The sequence below is a fragment of the Schistocerca americana genome, chromosome 8, assembly GCF_021461395.2.
Source record: "Schistocerca americana isolate TAMUIC-IGC-003095 chromosome 8, iqSchAmer2.1, whole genome shotgun sequence".
NCBI classification, from domain to species: Eukaryota; Metazoa; Arthropoda; class Insecta; order Orthoptera; family Acrididae; genus Schistocerca; species Schistocerca americana.
The window spans coordinates 98,767,751-98,793,831 of NC_060126.1; the positions used below are offsets into that span (position 1 = coordinate 98,767,751).

The window sequence follows — 26,081 nt, forward strand, 5'->3', positions numbered from 1 at the left end:
TGTTATTCGAACTGACACAGCTTGAAAACTGAGAAGGTTTTTTTCTGAAATCATTGCTCTTTAATTTCTGAACTGTATGTTTCATTGTAATAACATTGCCCAGTATCATTTTCATATTTGTAGTTTCATAGCAGTCAAATATTTCACCTATAAATTTTACACTTGTATAATGGCTTCAAATTGTAAACTCAGGTGGGTATAAGGGTCAGGTTTCACTTTGACATTACTACTGAAGACAAACTATATGAGTATTTATTATATCTTGTAAACTAAGTCATAAACGTATGTAGACTATTTCTTGTATTTTTCAGTATGCTGAGTTTTTTAAAAAGCAAGGTACACGCTAGTTAGTGGGGACTAATTCTGGTTTATTAACTAAGACAATGTACCTCATATTCTGAAACAAACTCCAGTCCAGGCCATATTAGAGTTCTAGGACAAAATGGAGTCAACCATATAGCATGTGGTTTCATGAGAAGGTGCTCGTGATAATAAGAGCCATCTGAGTAGTGGCGCCACATCATTGACAATAATATTGTACCCGTTACTTGATTTCCTTAGTGATGTCGGTGGTGCCACTTGCAATGGGATCTTCAATACTGCCTGGTCAATGACCTGTCTTCAAACAAGATGTTGACCATTATTTTGTAGTTAATTTGTACTGAGTCGCACATCACATCTATAGTTCGAAATTAGTAATTATCTTGTTAGTTATTAGTCTCTTTGCCTTCCCTGGAGTATGTTGCTGGTCCCAAGTCGTTGTCCTTGTTCCAAGAAATATTAAATGGTCACAGGACTGGTATTTAGGTAACTTCTAATGGTTATTCAAGTAAATGCACTTTCTGGAATTTAAAATAGATCTTTTCTTTAATATTTCCACACTCAGTTCTAATAACACACAATACTTCTGTCTTCAGTAGCTTTATCAAAAAATATCAAGTTCCTTTGCAACAACTCTCCTGCTGACAGTGTCAATTCCCACACACATTCAAGACACTGTACATCTCTCTTGATGAAAAAGAAGAGCAATCTCAAATAGATGTCAATGAGTTTATAACACTGTTGACAATAATTGCTGATACAACTTCAAAACAGTTAATATTGTTGATTTACATGAATTCAGTTGAAACATTTCAGCATTAATTCAGATGTTCAGGTTATAAACACTTAAGTATGGAATTACTAATTTTTATGAATGTGTATCTATTGAAATTATTCGTATCAAACTGAAAAGATAGATACCCACTGGTGGTCATGTGTTTCTTGTTATATTAGCATTATTTCTGGTACTTAACCAGACTCACTTGTGCCATTGTTTTGCATGTATGGAAACTGCCAAACTTTCATAACATGTGTGTGAAAGTGAGGAAATGGCAGACATTTTATAAATATTGTGTTTCTTTATTATTCTCAGTCAGCTTTTTAAGTGTATCACTCAAGTATGCATTTTAAGTGTGTTCCATCTCATAATTGGCGCCAATGTACTGCTTTCAGGTTTTCTTGCATTTGGAAAGAGATGAAGAAACAGATTGCACAATGGACAATCTATCTAAGAAGATGGTCAGGAATCGTGCATTAAGCAGGTCTTTGTCACTGCAGTCAAAAAGCACCTCCTATCAGAGTTTGCAAAATGAGGGTGGTATCCTTACAACAGGCATCACTGACTTCCCTGGAAAAAGTAAGTTCATAACATTTCCAATTTGTCAAGAGGTAGGTAGATTTCTTACTGCTGCAGATTAGAGAGTCTGTTTTTACCAGACTTCTTTGCTTTCAATGAATGATCATTCCTGTCATATTCCTGAATGTTGACCACTCCTCTTGGGACACCATGTATTTTACCAAGGATTTCCCATTATCATTCTGTGAATGAAATCTGATCTTTACAATATATCTATGCATCGTTGTTTGTTGATTAACTGGTAAATAATTTGTTCATAATTTCCATACTTGTACTTTAGTTATCTTGGTGTTAGCTTGCATATGTAAACATTTAGAATGTAGTGGTTTTCATCTAGATAAATGGAAATTGTTTGTAGACTATTCTTATCTCATTGTCCTTAAAATAGTCCCATTGCAGAACTTCACTGGGAAATACCTAACTGTCCCTGCACCAATGACTGGTGTCCAGTGATTCCAGTCCCATCAGATAACTAAAGATATCTATTGTAACACTACTGGCACTATTCTGATCCTATTTATTGTATGGATAATCTAAAACTTCATAGTATCTAGTATTACTATAGGGCACTTATATCGATCCGTAATAACTGACCATTGATGGAACTTACGCTGAAGTGCCAAAGAAACTGGTACAGGCATGTGTATTCAAGTACAGAGATACGTAAACAGGCAGAATATGGCACTGCAGTTGGCAACACATATAAGACAGCAAGTGTCTGGTGCAGTTGTTGATTGGTTACTGCCGTTGCAATGGCAGATTATCACAATTTAAGTGAGTTTGAATGTGGTGTTACTGTCAGCGCTTGAGTGATGGATCACAGCATCTCTGAGATAGTGATGAAGTGGGGATTTTCCTGTTTGACTATTTCACAAGTGTAGTGTGAATAGCAGGAATCTGATTAAACATCAAATCTTCGACATCGCTGTGGCTGGAAAAATACACTGCAAGAATGGGGCCAATGACGACTGAAGAGAATCATTCAACATCACACAAGTGCAACCCTTGTGCAAATGCTACAGATTTCAATGCTGGGCTGTTAACAAGTGTCAGCGTGTAAACCATTCAATGAAACATTATTGATATGCACTTTTGGAGCTGAAGGCCCATTTGTGTATCCTTGACGACTGCACAACACAAAACTTTATGCCTCACCTTGAGGCGTCAACACTGGCAATGGACTGTTGATGACTGGACACATGTTGCCTGGTTGAACGAGTTCATCTCAAATTGTATTGAGTGGATGGACATGTATGGGTATGGAGACAACCTCATGAAATCATGGACCCTGCATGTCGGCAGGGGACTGTTCATGCTGGTGGAGCCTCTGTAATGGTGTGGGACATGTGCAGTTGGAGTGATATGGGACTACTGATATGTCTAGATATGACACTGGCATGTGACATGTATGTAAGCATCCTGTCTGATCACGTGCACCCATTCATGTCCATTTTGCATGCCAACGTACTTGAGCAATTCCAGCAGGACACTGCAACATCCCACATGTCCAGAATTGCTACAGTGGCTCCAGGAACACTCTCCTGAGATTACTCATTTCTGCTGGCCACCAAACCCTCCAGACATGAACATTATTGAGCATATCTGGGATGCCTCACAACATGCTGTTTGGAAGAAATCTATACCCCCTCATTGTCTTACAGATTTATGGACAGCCCTGCAGGATTCATGTTACTAAATTCCCTCCAACACTACTCCAGACATTAGTAGAGCCCATGCCATGTCATGTTATGGCGCCTCTGGGTGCTCATGGGGGCACTGCGTGCTCATGGGAGCACTGCGTGCTCATGGGGGCTCTACATGATATTAGGCAGGTGTACCAGTTTCTTTTACTCTTCAGTGTATTTACTTGCTCTCCAATTACCAATATATGCAACAATGAGGCTGTCTATATTATTTCACATAACTCTTGACGCTTTCTGCTGAAGAGCTGCATTGTTGCACTGTTTCTTGTCATCTAATGTGCAGCACGTGTCATGATTTAATGTCCTTTTGCGACTTTCAGACTGTGTATGAAATTGTCTTTGGTTGAATGAGTGGGTATTTATCCTACTTAGCACAGAACACCTTTTTAAAAAAACACCTTGTGTCTAGTGCTAAAGGTAGTTGATGAGTAGTGGCAAACAATTGCAAGATACAGAGAATGGGCATAATTAAGTCACCAAAATGATATGCAGTATTCTTAGCCTGGCAGTACTGGTAGTACTGGTAAGCATATTTCAGACCCATCTATAGAAAACTGAACAATTCAGTAAATACTTTTGCTACTTGTGGATGCCCCAATTGGGCACATTACATCGTACATCAGATATGCCTTGAAGCAACCACACCACTGCCCTATGACTGATGTAATTGTAACTTTGAACTGTAGATTCTCATGGCTGATCTGTTTCACAGTATGATTGCCAGTTATTATTACTAAACTGTATTTATTATGGATTTATTATTTATGTTGTTAGGAGACTGAGGCTACTGCATATGTTGCAGACAGTACTTTATTCTCTTAACATATATTCCCAGACAGTGCTGCCTGCCACTATGCTGGAATGAGTAAATCACACTGTGCTCGGCATTTAAATGACTCAGCTTATAATAAAAATTTATCAGAAAGAAATATGTCATTTTGGATAGAAATGTCATGACATACACAATGGTTGATTCACAACGGTATGAAGCACACTTTCGTGATGGGCCAGCAAGAGCATCCTGTAGATTCCCTCTACTGTCAACAGTACTATAGTTTGATGGAACAAACTTGGGGGCATGCATGTTGACTGTAGTATAGTGAATGAGTGTCAAGCCAATATTACTCTCTATTAAGAATGTGGAATGAATTCGTTGATGAAGTTCGTCAAATCAAGTTGACCATTTGTCTTGTCATCTTAAGTTTGAAACCAGTTTCATACTTGCTAAATTCAAGCACAAATGATTTACAAGAGGAGAACATCAAACTCAGTTTACAAATGAGGAGTTCTGCTCATTGCCAGGTCATTAATACAGGTCAAAAACATAAATGATATTATTTTTCCATATGGCATATAAGATTCTACTCCCTCCTGAACAATGCAGATTTGATAAAATAACATTATTTCCTCTTCCTGCCAAGAAATATTTGATTTAAGACTGCCTCTATTTTTCTTTTTTGTGGCATGTCCAAAATTACTTGCATTTCGCAAGTAAAACAGTAATTGCCACGTTTCCCCTTGTTGTGACGGTGCACATATTGTCACCCTTATGTGGGTGGACAGTACTCATTTTCATCGATTCATCAAATATATATCATGATTTGAAATTGCTAACACAAAAATGGCAGAAATAAACAGAACTGATTACATTTGAATCAAGTGCAAAGGGAAGACAATCGGGATTTGAGACTATATCGACTACGAGGTCACATGAGGTGGAACACAAACTGGACAGGGCATGGGAAGGAAATTGGCCATGTCCTTCAAAAGGGAATCATCCTGGTATTTGCCTTGAGCACTTTAGGGAAACCACAAAAAACCTAAATCTGGGTGATGAGACATGTTTTGTGCTCCCAAATACGAGTCTAGTATCTTTAATACTGTGCTACTTTAGACAATTACTCAGTGTGAAATCCAATAGAAATTTTTTTGAGTAGCAGTTGCTTCATTTTTACAAAATGTTCAGGTAATTTTCCACACTAGATATTCTTGTTTTTATCAAATTTATTTCGACACTCAAGCGTTGCTATATGGCAATGGTATTATAAGATATCCTTTTCATAGTGGGTGTTTTGTGTGACAGAAAGGTCTAAAGTCAAAGCTATTTTATTTAAGTGAAAGACATTTGAAAAGACTAAGCACTAATCCACAAATTTTCTAAAATATCCCTTGACCTGAAATATCCTATTGTTATTGCTTTTGTTACATTTTCCATTGTTATTATTACCCATTCATTCATAGCACAGTAAAGTACTGAACTGACTGGTTCAGTATATTGTTTAGAGATAAGCATAGTTTTAAGTTTAGATTAAATTTCCTTCACTTTCTCATAGGTTGTCAGATCAAAGGAAACCTGCTTAACAGCTATTTCACATGTCTCCCAGTGCTGGTGGAAAACATTGTTTCAGTTTCAGTTGCAAATATTGTGTTATAAAAATGTAATCTGATGTTGTTGTTGTTGTGGTCTTCAGCCCAGAGACTGGTTTGATGCAGTTCTTCATGCTACTCTATCCTGTGCAACCTGCTTCATCTCCCAATACCTACTGCAACCTACATCCTTCTGAATCTGTTTCGTGTATTCATCTCTTGATCTCCCTCTATGATTTTTACCCTCCATGCTGCCCTCCAATACTAAACTGGTGATTCCTTGATGCCTCAGAACACGTCCTACCAATCAATCCCTTCTTCTAGTCAAGTTGTGCCACAAATTGCTCTTCTCCTCAATTCTGTTCAGTACCTCCTCATTAGTTATGTGATCTACTCATCTAATCTTCAGCAGTCTTCTGTAACACCATGTTTCGAAAGCTTCTCTTCTCTTCTTGTCTAAGTTATTTATTGGGCATATTTTACTTCCATACATGGCTACACATCATACAAGTGGAAACCTGATAATTAAGGAAGGCAGGATTGGGTTATGATTGTGGACAGAGCCCAATCAATTACTATTTGTTTGCTTAGCGAATTCACTCATTTATTTTACTAAATAATTTTGAAAACAAACTAATGAGGCCACAATCAGACTTTTAAGGCATGTAACACAATCACAGCTGAAGGTCTTTTATGCAAAAAATGGCAATTATTTAAAATTTAACAAATACATAAAATACAGACAGCCAATAATTTTTGAGAACAAGCCAATGTGGTCGCAATCAGAATTTTAAAGCAAGTAACCACAATCATGGCTGAGTGCCTTTAACGCCTGAAATGGCAATTATCAAAAAAAAATTAGCAAACATACATAAAATACAGACAGAAAATAATTTTGGAAAACAAACCAATGTGGTCACAATCAGAATTTTAAAGAAAGTAACCACAATCATGGCTGAAAGCCTTTAACGTCAAAATGGCAATTACAAAAATTTTAAGAAATATACTGTCATACGGCAAATGGCATAGCAAAAGTTAATTTAAAAAAGACAAACAACAGATTAGACAAATGATCGTAAACTTAATAATAAAATAAAACACAAGGTCCAGTGACAGATGGTGCTCCAGGAATCGACCTCTGAGTAGGTCACACCAAAAACACTTTTGTGAGCAAAGAGAAAGGCAGCCAAGAGTTGCATTCACAAGATGGTAACTTGGACTAGTGGCAGTCTAATGAGCGACTAATGATAATCTTGGTAAGGCTACCTGACATTCAGCAAAACAAATGTAAGATGTAAAATCACACCCAAGGTGGAACCGGCAGTCTGGGCTCCGCCTGCAGAATACTGTGCTTAGAGCACCCAAATCAGAAGGAATGACTACCACTGAGGTAGAAGAAGGCCACCCAACCTACAATCAAGAAGCTGTCAAACTTACACACCTCACTAGATAGTGGCAGCAAGGCGAGGAAATGTACACTGCCATTACATACACTAACCCCCAGGGCAGGTAATTGAGGTGTTAGCAGCCACAAGACAGAAAAATACTGCTGGTTGAACTTAACAGTGTAAGAAGTTGAAAATAATAAATAGCTATTAGAAGCTCAGGAAGGCTAATCAGATCAGCCTTCCCCAGGTTCTCCACTCACCGCTTTTCACCTCAGCGACACCACGAGCAGCAACACAAACCCAAGTCCCTGGAGAATCGCAAGATTTCACAATGGTGGAGGTTTCTCTATACAAATTGCAATGCACCCAACTTAAACATGCCGGATCCAGTTTCGAGGAGGTTGTGCACCCTCGTGACCACTGCCCTTCGATCCAGCAGTCCATACACGCCGCCAGCAGTCTCTACATGTTGTCACTCTGCGTGGACCTTGCTGCTCCTCGTCCCCAACTGAACTCTCCATTCCACCACCCGGAAGAAGCCTGAGGTCACCCCAAAGATAGGGCAGCAGAACTACATATCGATAAGTGCTGCTGCTGCCACTTGTGGACAGGCAACACTTACGATACCAAGTGGCGCCAGTGAACACGAGAAGAAGACAAGTAATGCTACCATTCCAACTAAACGACAGACAATTGTATGATAAATTAAAGAAAGAAACAGAGGCCAGAAAGTTCTTCCACTATCTATCTCTCTAAATAAGGCGGCTCTTCTTAGTATGCAGATGAGACTCTTAGTAAAGAAAGTCTAATGCAAATAATGAAACAGTTTTTTAACTGTGGCATTATATTAATGTGTTCTGAAATATCTCAGATGTGTCTTGCTTCATACTTTAGCATTGTGTAGTGTAAAGTACATGTTTAAATTGTATTTCTGTTCCAGTGTGTACTGAGACCCAGATGGATGGAAATATCAATCAAGAAACTCACTTAATCCCTGGCCTTGGATTTGAACCTATTGAAACAAAACCAAACACACTGCAAATCCTCATTGCCCTACTGAAGCTTAGAATCCTCCGTATGGTGAGGGACATACAGAAGTTATATTTCATGATAATTCTTCCCTTAGGATTTGCAGCACTGGGATTGTATCTCAACAGCATTCAGACCATTGAAGCTAAGATGAAGTTACTCGATCTTGGTGGAGGTAATGTGAAATTTCCATGTTAAATTAATTGTTTAAATATGAGTTTCATTTCAGCTGCCCAATATTGCATTTATTGTATACAGAAAGTGTAAAATCAGTGTGTACCCCAAATGTTATTGTGTGTTCCATTATTACTAGATAAAAAATTGTTCTGATTGAAAGACTAGCATTGTCGTCAAGAGTAAAACAACTGACAGTAGTTTTACTCCTGACGAGGATGGCAGAGCTAGTCATTGAAAGCTCGAGAATTTTATTGGAATTGATGTTGTTTGAAAACTGAGAAGATTTTATCCACTCATGCCACCGTGAAAGACTCAAAGGACACATGGGTAAAAGTGTTCTAATCCAAGAACACTGTATTGTATTGCTCGAAAAGTACACACATGTGGAAGACAAGGACAACAAAATTAGCAATACGCAAGTGGCTGGTGGGAGCATTGGCTTATGGCCTAGCTATTCATTAGTTCCAACTGAGGCGCAGCCAGCAGGCTGCACTTGCTAGTGCTATTGTACTGGCAGGTTAGTTGGCCTCTAGTGGCTGAATCAAGCACAAACTTCATGTGTGAACTATGAAGTCACGCACACGCAAAACTGGTAGCTGCAGCACTCCTCTTTCCTTGCAAAGAAGTGAGCTCTGTGTTCGCATCCATTTCTTTTGTGGTCGATGTAGGATGTTAATTCATGCAACGCACTGCTAGCAGTGCATACGGTCGGAAGTGGTGCAGCACTTGCTCTCATGTGAGAGGCCATATGGTAGAACAAGTGATGCTGGTGCAGTGTCCATCTCCATATCCGAGTCGAAACCCAGGACGTTGAGGGTAAAGGCAGAATATCAGGAGACCACAGCTGTGATGAATATTGTAGTGGCAGAGGTGTTGTCTGTGACAGCACGAGAGCTGGGGTACCGCCGTGGCCCTCTAAAGAGGAAGGGGCCACCCACAGCAGAAGAGACAGCTGTGAAAACGTCAACAGTGACAGTGGGGAAGGTGAGGACACTGGCCACAATATAGAAGACAGCTGGGCAGACAGAGGATGCGGGGGCCAGCAGAGGTCCACCTGATGTGCTGCCACATATGCGAGGTCATAACTGCTTGACATGTCACGACGCCCTCCCATCTGCTGTGTGCACAATGCAGAGTCGTCAGCCTCAGGTACTCTCAATTACTGCCACCACGCATTTCAGCCAGTGGCCAAACCCGAGAGCCCAAACAGCTGTGCCAGGCTGGAAGTGTTGCAATGCCAGTGCTAGTAGATGGCCTGATGTTGGCCAAAGCAGATGCAAAAAAATTCGGGACTGACGAGCATGCAACAATTCTGCTGGACTTTTTATTGCCATCAGGGATGAACTTAAAAGAACTGAAAAACCAATCAAGAGCTACTTCCAGTGTATATCCAAAATGAATTTTTTCCATCTGAGTCTTAAATGTTTGTACTAGTCATTCTTCTTTCCTATTCAGATGAGGGTGGAAAGGAAGAACCGTGACATGGCGAACACCAGTTTTTTTACAAAAATCTTCGAATTCCTGAAATACGAATTGAGGGCAGTCATTGATAACTAACACATACAGAAGACCTTCCATTGCAAAAATTTTTGACAATGTGGAAATTGTCATCGCCTCAGATGTAGACAGGCAACACACGACACACGAAAACTTTGACTGAACATCCTTTAAAATAAGCCATTAGAAATTAATAAGAGGTCCCACAAAATCTATATGAATCCATTCCCAAGGCTGTCATGGATCTGCCCACGGTGAGAAAGAAGCATGGGGAGCTGCCTAATAGGTGGCACACTGTGGCAGGCTAAAAAAGCTAATGCTTTTGTGCATGATACAGCCCAGTGTTCCACATGTAATAAATGCATTACCTCACACTGAAGCGCAGACAGGACTACACCTGAGGAGCGGCATCTTCTGTAGCTAACAGCAGCACTCCATCCCAAACAGAAAGATGATTTCTGTAATGCAAAATTATTTCTCAAAGGATCAGAAAACTGGCCTGGAGGTGTCCACAAAAGAAATAACTTTACTTAAAATGGGATCTGTGGCTACTGCAGCTGCAATTTTAGTGCTAGTAATAGTACTACCATTAACAACATTTTGAGCTTCCACGTTATCAAACTCTGGAACCAGACCAGTCAGCAAACATAAGGTGTCAGCATTTGTGCCATAGATCAAAAATGTATCCCATAATTGTCTTGTGACAGGAAAAGAGCCCACTACTGTAAGTGATGTGCAGCTTTGTTCAGCAATGGTTTGTGATCTGTGCAGGTGAAACATAGACACATACAGAAAAACATGAAATTTTTTTAGAGCATACACAATCACCAGTACATCTTTCTCTACCTGTGAATAATGCTGGTGCACTGAATTTTAGGATTTAGGGACATATGCAATAGGGCATTGAGAACCATCCGCATGCTTATGACCAGGAACGGCCCAAGGCCAAACCGAGACATGTCCATTGCTAACACAAGGTGCTGGCCTGGCTGGAAAGTGACCAAATGAGGGGCAGACTGCAGCTTAGCGGACCAGTGGAAAGGAACATCTTTTCATAATAATGCATGGAATGGTTGTGCCACAGTGGCAGTAACTAGTAAGAATTTTGGTAGTAAGCAATTTTGCCTAAAAATGCCTTAAGTCCTTGTCAGACATGGAATGTGGCAATATGGCAATAGCATCAATATGTTGGTGCAGTGGTTTAATGCTAACATGCAACACTTCAAAACCCAAATAAATAATGGATGGTTAGAAAAATGTGTCTTGTCCAAATTGCGCCTTAACCCTGCAGACTGTAAAACAGAAAATAAAGAATATGGTTCTGCAAATGTTCTTCTGTAGAGGCACCAGTTACTACTAAGTCATATATATGGTTTATGCAGCCTGGAACTGATGCAAGAAGTTGCTTTAAAAAGTGTTGAAAAATAGCTGGTGCACTTGCCACACCAAAAGGTAGATGCTGATGTTGATAAAGCCCAAATGGGATATTGACAATTAGAAGCTGTTTAGACTCCTCATCAAGTGGCAGCTGCAAATATGCCTCTGGCAAGCCAATCTTGGAAAAATAATGGCCCCCTGATAATTTTGCCATCAGGGCACGGCAATGGATAGATATCAATGATTGACTGCACATTAATAGATTCTTTTAAAATCACTGCAGAGGTGTAATTTACTGGTAGGTTTTTTGACTACTGCTAGATCAGATAACATCAGGACATTGAAGATGATCTAAGTCTGCTTTTACTTGATCCCGTAAAGTTACTGGTACTGGGCAGCTCCAGAAAAAAACGGGGGTGTGCAGACTGTTTCAACATAATATGAGCTGGAAAGTCTGTTGCACAGTCGAGTCTTGGAGAAAATAGAGGGAAAAATTCAGTACAGAACATCTAACTGTTTATATGGAACTGGATTAGTAAGCAAATCATTGATGGAGAATCCAAACAATTTAAAAGTGTCCAAAGTAAACAGATTTTCAGTGTAAGCATTGTCCACAAGTAGAAATGTTGAAGCACAATCTTGTAAGTCACAGGTGCAGAAAACTCTCCCAGAATGGGAGGAATGTTTGTTTTGAAACACTGCCACTGCTGACACACTGTTCACATCCATGTTTGTTTCATTCTCTCTCAGATTTGGAAAGGACTTACATACAGAAGCAATGTGCCCTTTCTTACAGCATCTATTACAGATAGCCCAGCACCTGGGACATGCAGTCAGTTTGTACTGAATGAAGCAATATGGGCATGGAGGCTGTGGAGCATGTGCTGTCACTATTCTTATGCAGACTGTTGTTGTCTCAAATTTCTATTACGTATACAGTGCTAAGAAGTCTGCTGGACTGCTGCAATGGTGTCTATGTTCCCTCACGAACTGACTGAAGGCTGGGAGGAGTGAGAGTAACTGATTTCTGACACTTCAAATGATGAAGCTATGTTCAATGCTTTCATAAGTACAGGATTTTCACACTGTAGAGCTCACTCTCCAACTTCCCTATCAGAATCAAAATGTGTAATTGCATCATGAGCCATTTCATCACTATAGCTTTCCTTATGAAATTTGTCACAAAATTATGACGACAGTTAATTCCATGTAGTTCTACTGCCCAAATAGTTCTGCGCCCATGCCCTGTATGACTGTAGTGTAGTGGCCAAACCAAGCACAAATTTCATGTGCAAACTATGATGCAGTGCCCACACAGTTTGCAGTTACAGCAAAAAACTTTTTGTGTTCCCATTGTATAGACCAACATACTTACTAAACTCTTTGCCTCATGACGTAAAACATATTTTGAATATAAAATTACACTATCACTATTTGTACTGAATAGCAGTTATTAAGCAAAGATTGCTGTCAGGAGTGTTGGTATATGATATTAGATAAATACACTGGAATCACATTACAAGCAATTCTATCATTTCATAATGTTTTGGAGATGCAGTTATTTTCATGATATCACAAATTGACTCACTTGGCATCTTCATCATATATATTCCAAGTAACAAATGATTAAAGGGCTCAATAAAAAGGAACCTTACAATTATCAAAACTTAGTACAGAGTTTGAATTCACACTTAATTACAAGAAAATGTAATGGAATTCTTTTGAACAACTGAAAAAAACAATGTTGGGACACTCCTTAATCAGTCCTAGCAGTGATACCTTCATTTATGTCTTTTCCATTGGTAGTTGTCTAAGATGGAACTCGTAAATTTATTTTAGAGATGGCATGTGTTCTGCAGTGTTCACACTAAAGCATTTTTATTTCATAAAGGCTTCTTATGATGTTTCAAGAACCCCATCTTTCTGACAGGAGTTGAAGAGTGTATTTCAGCATGTTACATCTACATCTACACTGATGACCAAACCCATTATGACCATCTGCTTAATAGCTCACTTGTTCATCTTTGGAACCAAATAAATCATTGATTCTGTGTCTCAGGGATCTGACAATTTGTTGGTAGGTTTGTGGAGGTATGTGGAAGTAGATGCTTATACTTAGGTCATGTAATCTGCTTAAATAATGGACTGCTGGTTTGCGTACGCTGCAATGGCGCCCGATAGAGACCGAGGTGGGTTCCATAGGATTTACGTCATGCATATTTGGTCACCGAGACATCAATGCGAGTTCTTTTTAATGTTCCTCAAACCACTGTAGTATGGTTCTGGCTCTGAGACACGAACAATTATACTGTTAAAGAAAAAGCCAAAACTAAACAAAGTGCTGAGACCAGACCCCGAATACATAAAACTCAACAAGGAAAACATCTTACAGGAAATTAGTCAGACAAACACCACAAACTGGATGGAACTTGTGGACCCACGATGAAATTGGGTCAACCCCCGAGAAGGAGAAAACACAGGTGGTGGAATATGTGACCAAGCAATAGAAGAAAGGACCAATGCCTGGAAAAACTTCAATAGTCACAAAACATTAGAAAAATGGCAACAATTTCTAGTAATTCAAAAACAAACATCGAAAACTATTTGGAGGGATAAAAGAAATTATGACAAATGGTGACTAGATGAGATAGAACAAGACTTTAAGAAGAACAACACCAAGAATTTTTATGAGACGTGTAAAGAACAGATTGCAGGATACCAGCCACCCAAGCTTCGCTTCAAGAAACCAGATGGTTCACTAGAAACGAACATGAAGAATAACTGCCAAATCCTCACAGACTATTTCAACAAACTTCTCAACTGCGAAAGACCTGCAGAGGATATTCACTACCAGATGTCTACACCAAATCCCGACGCTAAACCACCAACCGTCAATGGAATAGTAGAAATTATCAAGACACGGAAAAACAATAGAGCCCCAGGAGAAGATGGAATTATTGCAGAACTATGGAAACTAAATGATGAAAGACTAACAGGAAAAATCCACAAAATCATATTAAACATTTGGGAAACAGAACAGATCCCTTCTGAATGGAAATGCGCACTCATCCATCCACTCCACAAAAATGGGACAAAACTGAACCAAATAATTACAGGGGTATCTCACTCATGCCGGTCACATATAAAATCTTATCAAAAGTTCTCATGAATAGATTAGAAGAACAAGCTGACCCACAAATAGGAGAATACCAGGCTGATTTTCGCAAGGGACGATCATGCACAGAGCAGATCTGGAATCTGAAAATGATTCTCCAGATGAGAAACACCTGAAACACAGTGGTCACCTTTGTAGATTTTTAAAAAGGTCTACAACTCAATAGACAGAGTAGTGCTCTGCAACACGCTGGAAGAATTCAGCATAGACAGAAAGATGAGCAATCATTCGGCAAACATTAACTGACACAGTCTCCAAGGTTAAATTTATGGGGGATATCTCTGAACCATTTGAAATCCAAACTGGAGTGCAGCAGGATGACGGACTTTCACCATTACTCTTTAATATCATTCTTGACAAAATTATCAGGACATGGGAAAAAGAAGTCAAAGGAATCCAAATTGGCATTAGAAAAGATAATAGATTCAATGTGAAGTGTGTAGCTTTTGCAGATGACCTTGCAATCCTCACAAATAATAGAAAAGAAGCCACTAACGTCATAGAGAAGTTACATGAAATTGCACCAAGAACTGGCCTGCAAATCTCGTACATAGAAAGAGTGCCACAAGACAAATTGCCTATTGTGACAACCCATGGGAAAATCGTACAAGTACCACATTTTAAGTACCTGGGAGAAATCATCCCGCCATCAGGGATCAACCTAAAGACCAATGAGGAAAGAATAAAAAAAAAACTACATAAAGCATATAAACTCAAGTGGAACTATTATAACTAAAAGTCCATATCCATTAACGCAAAATTGAGGCACTACGACACTGTCGTACTTCCAGAGGCACTGTATGCATCTGAAACAACACAAATAGGTGGACAAACTAAAATAAAAGAAATAGAGAAACAAGAAAGGAAAATTCTCAGTAAAATTTTTGGCCCGATACAAGAGCAAGGAATCTGGAAGTAGAGACCAACATCAGAATTATATTAATACACAGAAAAGGTTACAGAAACAATAAGGAAAAGAAGAATGCAGTTCTATGGACATATCCACAGGATGAATGAAAACAGAATTTCAAAACGAATTCTTAAAGTCATCAACTCAGGCAGGGGAAAAACAAAATGGATAAAAGAAGTTGAAGAGGACCTCAGACAAGCGCACATAACGGTAAACGATGCAGAAAATAGAACTGAATTCAGGAACATCATCAAAAAACATAAATTTGACACCACAACACAGAAGAGACCAGGATGCAAATGGACAGCTGAGTGAAAGAAACAACACAGTGAACATATGAAGAAAATTTGGGCTCAGAAAAATCATAAACAATCATCATAAAGGAATTAAAGTTCAAAAACTCTCTTTAAATATTATGATGATGATGATGATGATAATCTGTTTCTTGACAAAGTCACTTATCTCAGTAGATTTTCCCATTGTAGCCCACATATTCACTAACGTGATTCCCCATCCATCTCTGCTGCACTCACATACTTTTCATAGCATGTCATGTGCCCACAGCATCACCAGGCAGCATCCAATCTCACAGTGGACAGTGGTCATAGTGTTGTGGCTTATCAGTGTACATCTATACTCCGTAAATAACAGCAAAGGGCATAACAAAGGACACATCTCATTGTATCAGTTACTAGGATCCTGTTCATTCACGTATGGTGCTTGGGAAGAATGATAGCTTAAATTCCTGTTTGTGTGCTGTAATAGTCTAGTCTTGTCTTCATGATCCCTATGTGACTGAAACAAAGGGGTATTCTTTGCTCTATCAGTTAAGGTTGGTTCTAGAAATTTTCTAAGTAGGTTTCCATGGAATAAATTGCATCTTACCTTAAAGCATCTGCCAGTTCAGTTCTTTAAACATCTTCATGACTCTCCCTTGGATCAAATGAAACTGTGACCATTCATGCTTTTGTACTTTGTATCCATTCAGTATCTGCTGTCATTCCTTTTACATACTATGTACCATTCATAAGTTAAATTTGAGAAAAGGGTATTCATGTTATTGGTACATTCTCAACTCGCTACCGTGGAGTGGTTTGCAGAATTTGACGTAAATGTAAGTTTAGCAAATTCACTGTCACATTCATATATAACTTGATTATGCACATTGTAGACTACTGACTTTTAGTGCATCTACTTTTTTTTTTGTTGAAATGTGGGCCTTATTCTGTAACAATATCATATATATCAGTAATACTTATTAATACTTATATTATTTTTTTGTTTCATTTCAGATACTTATGAAGGTAACAGGAAGTTTGTTGTGCATAACGCTACATCAGAAGACCTGGATGAATTTATTCAAAATCTTGAAATAAGTGGGGCAACGTCTGTTGAAATGTACAATGGAAATTTTTCTCTTCTGTTGGATATAGCACCCCATATGGCTGCAATGAATGTCAATACATATGATATTCCACAACTCAGCCTCACAGTGATATATAATGACACAGCACAGCATTCTTTGCCAATAATAATGAATACCATTAGCAATGCATTTTACAAGTATGATGTATGATACAATATTTTTCATAAATTTTCTTTTTTAGAATAGTACAAATTATTCTTAAAATTGTATGCTTCTTTTAGATTTAAGGATGCAAAGTTAAGAATGCAGTATGAAAAGAAACATGAATAAGACCTCAAAAAGAAAGTATAGTTCATTGTTCTTAACTATTTATTTGTGAGGACAGGACAGGAAAAAATTGTTTTATTTTATGGTCGATTTCAGTTTTATGTTTCGCCAATTTGGGTGTTAGTTTCTGGTGGATTACTTCTGAAGTATTGTGTTTCTTATTCTTGTCTTACTTCATTATTTTTTACTGTTGCTGTACGATGACAATGAAAATATATCTATTAATAGGATAGATTACTACTCACCAGATAGTGGAGATGTTGAGTTCCAGACAGGCACAACAAAAAGACTGCTGAAGAAGCGGAGCCAAAAGGCCTCCTCTTAAAGTACACACACACACACACACACACACACACACACACACACACACACACACACACAAACAAACAAAAGAAAAACCACTGTCTCTGCCATTGTTTGACTTCAGCAGCTGGAGACACTGGTCATGTGTGAGTGAATTGTGCTTGTGTGTGTGTGTGTGTGTGTGTGTGTGTGTGTGTGTGTGTGTGTGTGTGTTTGTTTTGTCCACTTTAAAAGAAGGCTTCTTACTCAAAAGCTCACTTGTTTGGCAGTCGTTTTATCTGCCTGTCTGTGACTCAACATCTTCTCTATATGTTGAGTAGCAGTCTATACTTCTCATCATATTGTTATTATTCTATTATGGATTTTTCCAGTGATTAATATACCTATTAGTTACATTATATTTGTTGACATTACAGATAACATTTATTTAAATAATTAAAAAGAAAGAAATCATTTACATTAAACCTATTAAATGTAATCAGTTAAAGAAAAAAAGCTCAATAGCCAAAAACTATGGAAAGTTTTTCAAAAGAAGTTTTTCGTAACTTCAAAGTTCTCCTTTGAAACAATAGCTGCTGATAGTACAAAACTTTACTTCAGCGTGGAAATAGACACCTGGAGTCTATATTAACTTTCAGCATAACATTCAACAGTATCTACACCTCCTGCTGGCATGGAAAGTTACTTATCCCCTAAATTATGAAGATTTGTATTTCTTTAGAATATATGCATACTTGAAACCTCCCACTTCAGATACACCTAAAGCATCACTTCTTTGCCATATTGGCATTAATAGAGTTCATCATTGTCTTGTGTTTGAAGACAAAACCTAGGACTTTGAACACAGACTACCATATATCTGTGGCCATAAAAGGTGCTAGCCTTGTGTAAAGATACAATCCAGGCATTTCAGTATTTCCTTTATATGTATCTGTGATGTTTGTCCCTTGTTGTTTTTTACAAATATTACATTACAAATCATGCCAAAACTGTGATTTTGGGAGATCATTAATGTAATGAAACTGTACATTTTTGTAGTACACAATTATAAATATGAAAACCACTAAAAACTGGAATTTAGGTCCACAAGCACATAAATAATATGACTTCCTGCCAGTTTTCTTCTAGCAGCCAATCACAGCACAGGACATATGATATCATACAGATGTGTTTTTGGTGGTAAAGCGGGTCACTTAGATTGTTTATTTAATATCACTTTTGCAATTTTTTGAATGAAGTTTGTGGTGATAGCCTGATCTATTGTGTAGCCAAAAGATCTAGGTTATGTGGAAAGGTGATAATTTGGTTGTGAATTGGTGAAACCAATGAATGAATGAATGTGGTTCTGTAAAAAGGTATCAATAACACTAGCAGTGCATCAGTATTTAAATTTTTCCATCTATCATATGTGATGACAGTGGTGTTTGCATATCATCAAATATTGTGTATGTGATTGGCTGGTAGAAACGAGCAGAGCAGTCTTTTAGTGATTTACATGTTTACAAAACTGAATTTTTTCTTATTTATATTTTTGGTACAATTTGTTGTGCAAAAGAGTAGCATAATGTGGTGTCAGCAATTAAAGCTGGCACTGCATTGAAGTTCATCAAAAGCAGACAATTTTCATTTGATGTCACATTCAAAGACATAGCTCATTTCCACGGAAAATTAACTCTCACTGTTAGATTACACAAGAACCTAAGCATTGAGGAAAAAAGACAAAATCAAATTTCAAAATTCAATAATCTTCAGTCAAAAATATTAATAAATGTCCACCATCAGATTGATGATATTTTTACACAGAAAAACAACAAATTTTGTTTTATCACTTTTGTGAAATTTTCCTGTCTCTATTTATAAATAAAAATAAAAGAATGTACATACACTATTTGCTTCTTTCCTTAGTATTTTATTCTGCATGCTTATGCCATTGACATAATAGTGACAAATTTTAAATGATCCTGAATTAGTGTAGTTTGTTTACTTTGTAATCATGATATACATTATTATCGTTTCAGTTTAAATTCATCTGTTGACCTAACTACATGTAAATACCTGATTACCTTTGATGTTTGTGGACCATCGTTGATTTATTGTGACTTTATTAACAGATCAGCAATACACAACAGTTTTAATGTGGACTATAACTGTATTTTTACAGCTGCTGTTGCCTGGGAAACTTCCTTGCTGGTGCTACCTAGTTAGTTCTTGTAACCCTTATTACATTTTTGGTATACTGTGTAATTTTTTTGTGGAACAATATATCTTCAAAATTATCAGGAACTCATCAGTGACATCACTGAAAGCAAGAAACCTTCAGGAAGCCTTTTATAGGATCATAAGCTAGCAGCCTATGAAGAAAAATATGCCAAATTAGAGCTTCCATACCTACAGTACATGCTATAAGTAGCTAATGCATATTGATTTACATCTAAATCTAAATTTATATTTCACAAGCCAACTTACAGGATGTGGTGGACAGTACTTCAGCTAACACTGTCATACCATCCTATCCTCCCACCTATTTTTGGACAACACAATACATTTGTTTATGATGTGGATAAACTTCCACTGTCTGCACCAAACACTGATTCTTGTAGATCTCCCTGCATTTAACTACTTAATTCCCTAAGTAAACTGGCTCCACCCACTAACAGTATTTTGGAACTTATTATTTTATCCAGGAGATAATTTATATTTATGTATGTTATTGTAGACATTGACATTCTTGTTATATATGCTCTGAGCTACTTTACCATTTGTCAGTTTCTTCCTGTTTAGGACCACACATTAAGTTCAGCCAGGTAGAATGTGCTAAATCAGATCACAAGGCTGTGAAACCCTGTAAGCTCGTATTTTGTTCATTATGTGACAGTACAGAGCTTTGTTGGACACCGTGTGTAAGGCAAGGAATAAAACATTAATGTGGTTGCCTCTCTCTGCTACCTCCAGAATCTCATTTATGATCAGAGTAACCTGAGTTCCACAAGGTTCTTCCCTGCAGATGATACCTTCATTATGAGAGCATAAAATTTGTTCTGTATTTGTACAACACATTGTTTTTAGCAGTATAGGCCTTTAGTCATGTGCATCTGTTTGATAATGTGTCTTAAAAACTGGAATGACTTCCACTTTGTTCTGGTTATCAACACTTTGCTGTCCGCACGTCTCGTACAAATTTAATTTATTCGCTTGGTGCCAGCAGTGCTAATTTGGATTACTTGGCTTGTCGCTGGCCGCTTGTCACCTTTCCGTTGATGCCAGGCTTCAAACACATTGACTTTTGTGCACTTTCATTTTTCCGGAAATCCTCTGTTTTGCCGTATCGTTCCACAAACTCAAATTTTCTTTCTAGTAACTTCTCTGCTAGTTCTACACTATTATAATAATTCCCCATGTAGATTTGATGCCACATTCCATAAGAAAGTGACAATAGTTCCATCATTGTTTTTGCTAAAGGTTGTCCAGTGCCAGAATACATCTTGAATGAGGAAATGTATTCCGTACTTGAATCACACAGCATCTGAATGAGTACGCCATATTTTGTAATTTTTGAGGGATTGTAAACTTTAAAATTTAACTGTCCACACCATGGTATCATTCCTTCATCAACTGAGATGTTTTGACTTAGATTAAATGTTTCTTTAAACTTTTTGGAAAAATAATCAATTGCAAATTGCATTTTGAAAAGCTGGTCAGCATTATCCAGTTTATTGTTGTTGTTGGAAAAATGTAAAATTGATAATATTTGTCTGAATTGGTTGTGGGACATCATGTGGTGAAATGTTGATGTGTCTATCAACGAATTTGTTGACCAGTAATTGTCAATCCTTGCTTTTTTTACAATTCCCATATTTAGCCAGCCCAAACCATTTCCTAAGTTTGGGCCCCGTAACGTCAACAAATGTAGCATTTTTTTTTAATCCAGTTTCCTTCTATTGCAATTTGGTTTTGTTGCTAATATATTCAAGTAGATCATTCCCAATATATAATTCTACGATATCCAGGACACTCTGGATGTCTTTGTGAAATATGTGTTGACCCGGGGATCCTTCAAATTTATTATTGGTCCTCAGTAAATCATAGTCTGTCTTCTTCGTCTGATTCATCCGAATCAGTTGGCAAATGTAGCATTTACCGAATTATTCTTGGACATATTTCACTATCTTCTGATGATTCTGTTTCCCTTTAATTTTTTGATATCCAATGTCTTCTTCCCAGTTTGCCAAGATGTCTGGAACATCAGAGCAGATGTCCGCACATTCATTGTAAATAATCGTATCATCTCTTTCATCTGTCATTATGAAACTGCACAAGTACTAAAGTGCTGTCACCGGCCACTGCACAATACTATGCTCACACCACTGTGGTGTCGCCGACCTCAGAGCAATATTATACACATAACACCACTGTGGTGTCGCTGGCCGTTGACCACTATTTCACGCACGCCACCACTCTGGTGTTGCTGGTCAGCAAAGTGTTGAGAATGTTTCATTGCTCCAGCGATGTGCAATAATTCACATAATTTTCATATAGATATGCAGGTATTCCATCTCATCCAGCTAGCCAGTTACCTTTAATATGTTGAACGATTGTTTTCCATTGATCTCCTTATGTTTGTTTTAGCTTTGTTCAGCTTTTGTTTGTCATCACACCCTGGACTTACATTTAAATATGTGACATAGCTCTTGCTGTTTTCATGGCATTTGTCTAATGTGGTTATTGAAACATGGTGTGTCCTTCCTATGACTAATTTTGAATAAATGATGCTCCTATTTCCTTCTCCTTATGTAAGTATTCCATGTTGACTATGCAGATAGTCTGTGATGTATTTCCTGTTAAACTTATCAAACAGAAATATTCTTCTACATTTTTACTGTTCCCTTTGATAGCGGTAGTCGTTGATAATGGAACAGCCATATGATAAATGAGTTATTTGAATTGAAAATTTTAGGTGTTATCACGACAGCTTCACAATTCAGTTATTAAAATTAACTTCTCAATGTAATTTTCAGAAAAATCATTCAGAACAGTCTTGCCCAAATCCTTGTCCTTGACACTTGTTTTAATCACATGGCTCTCTCCTGTCAGTAGCTGGTAAGTTGAAATATTAGCCTATTACCACAGTATGATCAGAAAATTTACCTACTAGATTCAGTTCTCTCTAAAGTATTCTATCACAACAGCAGCTGAGGTAGGTGGTCTAGAAAAGCAGCTGGTCACCATGTCTGACACATCACTGATGCTTACTTTCACACAGATCGTTTCTCATACAGAATCTCTACTAAGCTCTCTACAAATGAGACCAATTTTGGGATCTTAGCATTGAATCTGTAATATACCTGTCCCTCACATCATTTAGTGATTGTCACTCACTCCATAATTAACTCTTTTAATAAGCGTCAAGGGAGTAAGATTTACAATAGACTTTTTACTTATCTCCTTTTCTCGTAGTTGGCTCCATTTCTTCACGTCTAGGGGCTGATTCTTGAAACTGAAAATTTTTGACTTTAAAGGTTCTCATGGTTGCAATTGACATGATAAATTTTGAAAGAATTGCCTAAGAAGTAATTTCTGTTTCTATAATTTTTATTCTTTCACATTTTCATATATCACACGGTCTTTACAATTGAAAATTACATTGTTATTGCCAAACATAAAAAACATGTCCAATCACATCAGAGGCATGCTCACTACTAATCCATTCAGCAGTACTAATGATATTCCAAAGAGTTTACAAATTTTCTTGACAATTGAATTTCCAGCAATTTGTATCATTATTTTATAAATGAATTCAGTAATAAACATAATAAGTATCCTCTGATTGTGCAATTAGTAATAGGAATTTTAAGTGTCCCAGATATTTTATAATTTCAAATGTTTGTAAAAGAAAAGTCATTTTAACAGTACATACAGAGTTAGTGTGTATCGATTGTAACAACGAAAATAAAGTAATTTCTTTTTATACATTTTAGCCTGAAATATAATACATCATGTACAAAATCTTACGCAATTTTTTTAGAAATACAGTTGATATAATATTAACCTGTTTAAAACTTTGTAAATATTTTTTGGTTGAGAAAAGGTAATGCTAGAGGAGGGTGTCCCTTTGCAAATCTCACTTAGTTCACTAATACCATAGGAATAATGTCCCCCTCTTCCTGTCCTTAAAGGATGTATGTTCCCATCTGTTCGTGAAATGATTGCCCCAGCACACAAAATCTATAGCATCGTGGCGGGAACCCAGGTACTTGTTTCATTCTTTTTGATAGTTTGGTACCATCTTACTATTATTAAAGATGCACTGGACATGATACACCAGCAACTCGGTTACATGGCACCTAATACCATTTCTCCACTGTCTACAGCACTACAAGCTGGCCAGTGTGTTGTTTTAAAGAGGCGACCAATATTTAGTCTATTGAGCTTAATTTCTGCATTCAATATATTTTGTTGTAAATTTATTAAAAATTAGAGGAAACATGATTGATATGTTGCATATCTCAGTAGAAAAAGATTTAAATTGGTTGTAGTAACAGTAATGATAGTACTTAAAAATATATGCTGTAATTACGATCATAAATTGGAATAGTTTAGTGAATCTAAGTGTGGTGTTCTTTGTAGTCTATCTAAGAATAGTGTCCATTGCCCTGGATACTAGTAAATAATATCTATACTTTTTGTTGCAGAATGGTGATGGCATCTGTGAATGATGTGGATGTTCAGCCAATAGTTGTGAAGACACATCCATTCCAGCAGACATCACAACCTGAAGAATTCAATATGGGGACATTCTCCTCTGCTTTGTTCATAGGGATGATCTTTGTCTTAGTTCCAGTGAGTCTTGCAGTGGACATGGTCTATGATCGTGAGGTACTATGCTAAAATAAACACCAACCATTTAATATGTAGTCATGTGCAATTCAGCCCCTGTATTCATCTTTTCTGGAAAGTAGCGTAAAGTTTAAGTTGTTATTTCAGAAACTTTGCACTGTCGTTTTTGTTTACACACAGTTACGCATAGGCCAAATTTGTGGAACTATATTTTCGTGTTTATCTGTAATTTAACTGACTTATTCTTAATATTCTATTATGTTTATCATGAGTGAAAAGTGCTTGACTTGCCATAGAATTGTTAGGTCGGGGTTTTGGTGTGTGGGTGCTGTAGTTTTTTCCATGTGGGCGACTGTAGTGGTGTGGGAATAGGGAAGTAAATGAGACTCATCAGTGGTTTAGTAGGATTTGTAGTAGAAATAGGAAGATACTAGAACAGGAGGGGAAAATTGCTGCCCTTCAGGCTGAGTTAGACAAGGCCAGGGGAGATCTTGACAGGTTGAGGAGGGAGAAGGGCAAAGAGAGGTGGGAAGTGGCAACAGGCAACAGGAGCAACAGGCCTAGAACTTTGTCTGACAGCTTCGTGGTGAATGTTGAAAATAGATTTGACCTGTTGTTTCAGTTAGAAGCTGGTGAGCCTCAAGCAGTTGCAAGTGTAGACAGGGCACAACAAACTTTCAGCAGCAAATTGAAAAGTAAGAATGTAGAGAAATCAGTAAAGAGAGAGAAAGTTTTGTTGTTAGGTAGTTCCCATGGAAGAGGTGTTGGCCAACTTTCGCAGGATGAACTAGGGTCAGAATAACAGGTCACCAATTTTTTTAACCTAGTGCTGGTCTGGAGCAGGTGACAGAGGATTTAGGATCACTTTGCAAAGATTTCACTAAGGAAGACACCATGGTTATAGTGGGTGGGGCAGGTAATAGTATTGACAAGGATCCTGGGGACAGTATAGAGTGTGACCTGGCAAAGATTGCATCAGCATAGAAGAATACTAGTGTTGAGTTTGTATCTGTTCTTGGGCGCCATGACCAACCTCATTTTAACTCTTCCGTCAAGAGAGTTAATTTGGAGTTGGAACGGCTGCTTATGTCGGGTGCAGGGTCACACATTGGTCTGGTTCCTGTTGATTCTCTCAATAGGTGGGATTATACTAGCCATGGCCTTCACCTCAACAGGAAGGGGAAGGGTAAACTGGCTGGGAAAATAGCAGAAAAGTTAAAGGGGGGAGGCACTGTCATGAGTGATGAAATACCAGTGGTTATAGGGTTCAGAAAAGACCCGTTTTTAGGGTAGTGAGGACAGAAAGAAACCAAATTTTAAGAGAGGTTAGGACTGAGACAAACCTTCAGTTTGAGAAAGAAACCAAAAAAACATAATTCTAGCTTATTACATCAGCATAAACAGCTATTGGTTAAGAATTTTCAACAGTCAGCAGATTTTTTAACACTACCCAATTTTAACTCAGTCAATGTGAAATGTCAGCTATCTTTATTGCATCAAAATATTTGAGGACTGAGAAATAAAATTAATGAATTAATTATCTGCATAGATGAATTAGAGTCTTCAAACTCAGTTGACATAATCTGCCTTTCTGAACATCATGTGACCACTGGTATAGAACTTTTAAGTGTTACAGGGTTTAGGTTGGCAACTCACTTTTGTAGATCAGAAATGGAGAAAGGAGGAGTTGCCACATTCATCAGGAACTGTCATAAATTTAAGAACATAGACATTCATAAATTTTGCCTAGAACAGCGTATGGAAGCATGTGCAACAGGAGTAGAATTTCACAAAAAATCCTTCATAATATTAAATGTATATCGAGCACCTGCAGGTAACTTTAATCTGTTCGTAAATCACCTTGAAGCTGTACTGGCCCATTTAACAACCAAAAACAAAGAAATAGTGGTTGCTGGTGATTTCAATGTACATTTCCTTAAAGACTCTCCC

The 26,081-nt window shown here is 37.7% G+C and overlaps 1 protein-coding gene across 1 annotated transcript in view; it reads left to right on the forward strand.

Moving 5' to 3' along the window:
- The window catches only part of LOC124544655 (cholesterol transporter ABCA5-like), a 347,877-nt gene that overhangs the window by 196,111 nt on the left and 125,685 nt on the right, over positions 1-26,081 (forward strand). Inside the window, exons 19-22 of the mRNA XM_047123269.1 lie at positions 1,495-1,678; positions 8,077-8,340; positions 16,594-16,864; positions 23,987-24,170. Of these exons, the coding sequence (XP_046979225.1) occupies positions 1,495-1,678; positions 8,077-8,340; positions 16,594-16,864; positions 23,987-24,170 (903 nt within the window). The remainder of the gene's footprint in view (positions 1-1,494; positions 1,679-8,076; positions 8,341-16,593; positions 16,865-23,986; positions 24,171-26,081) is intronic.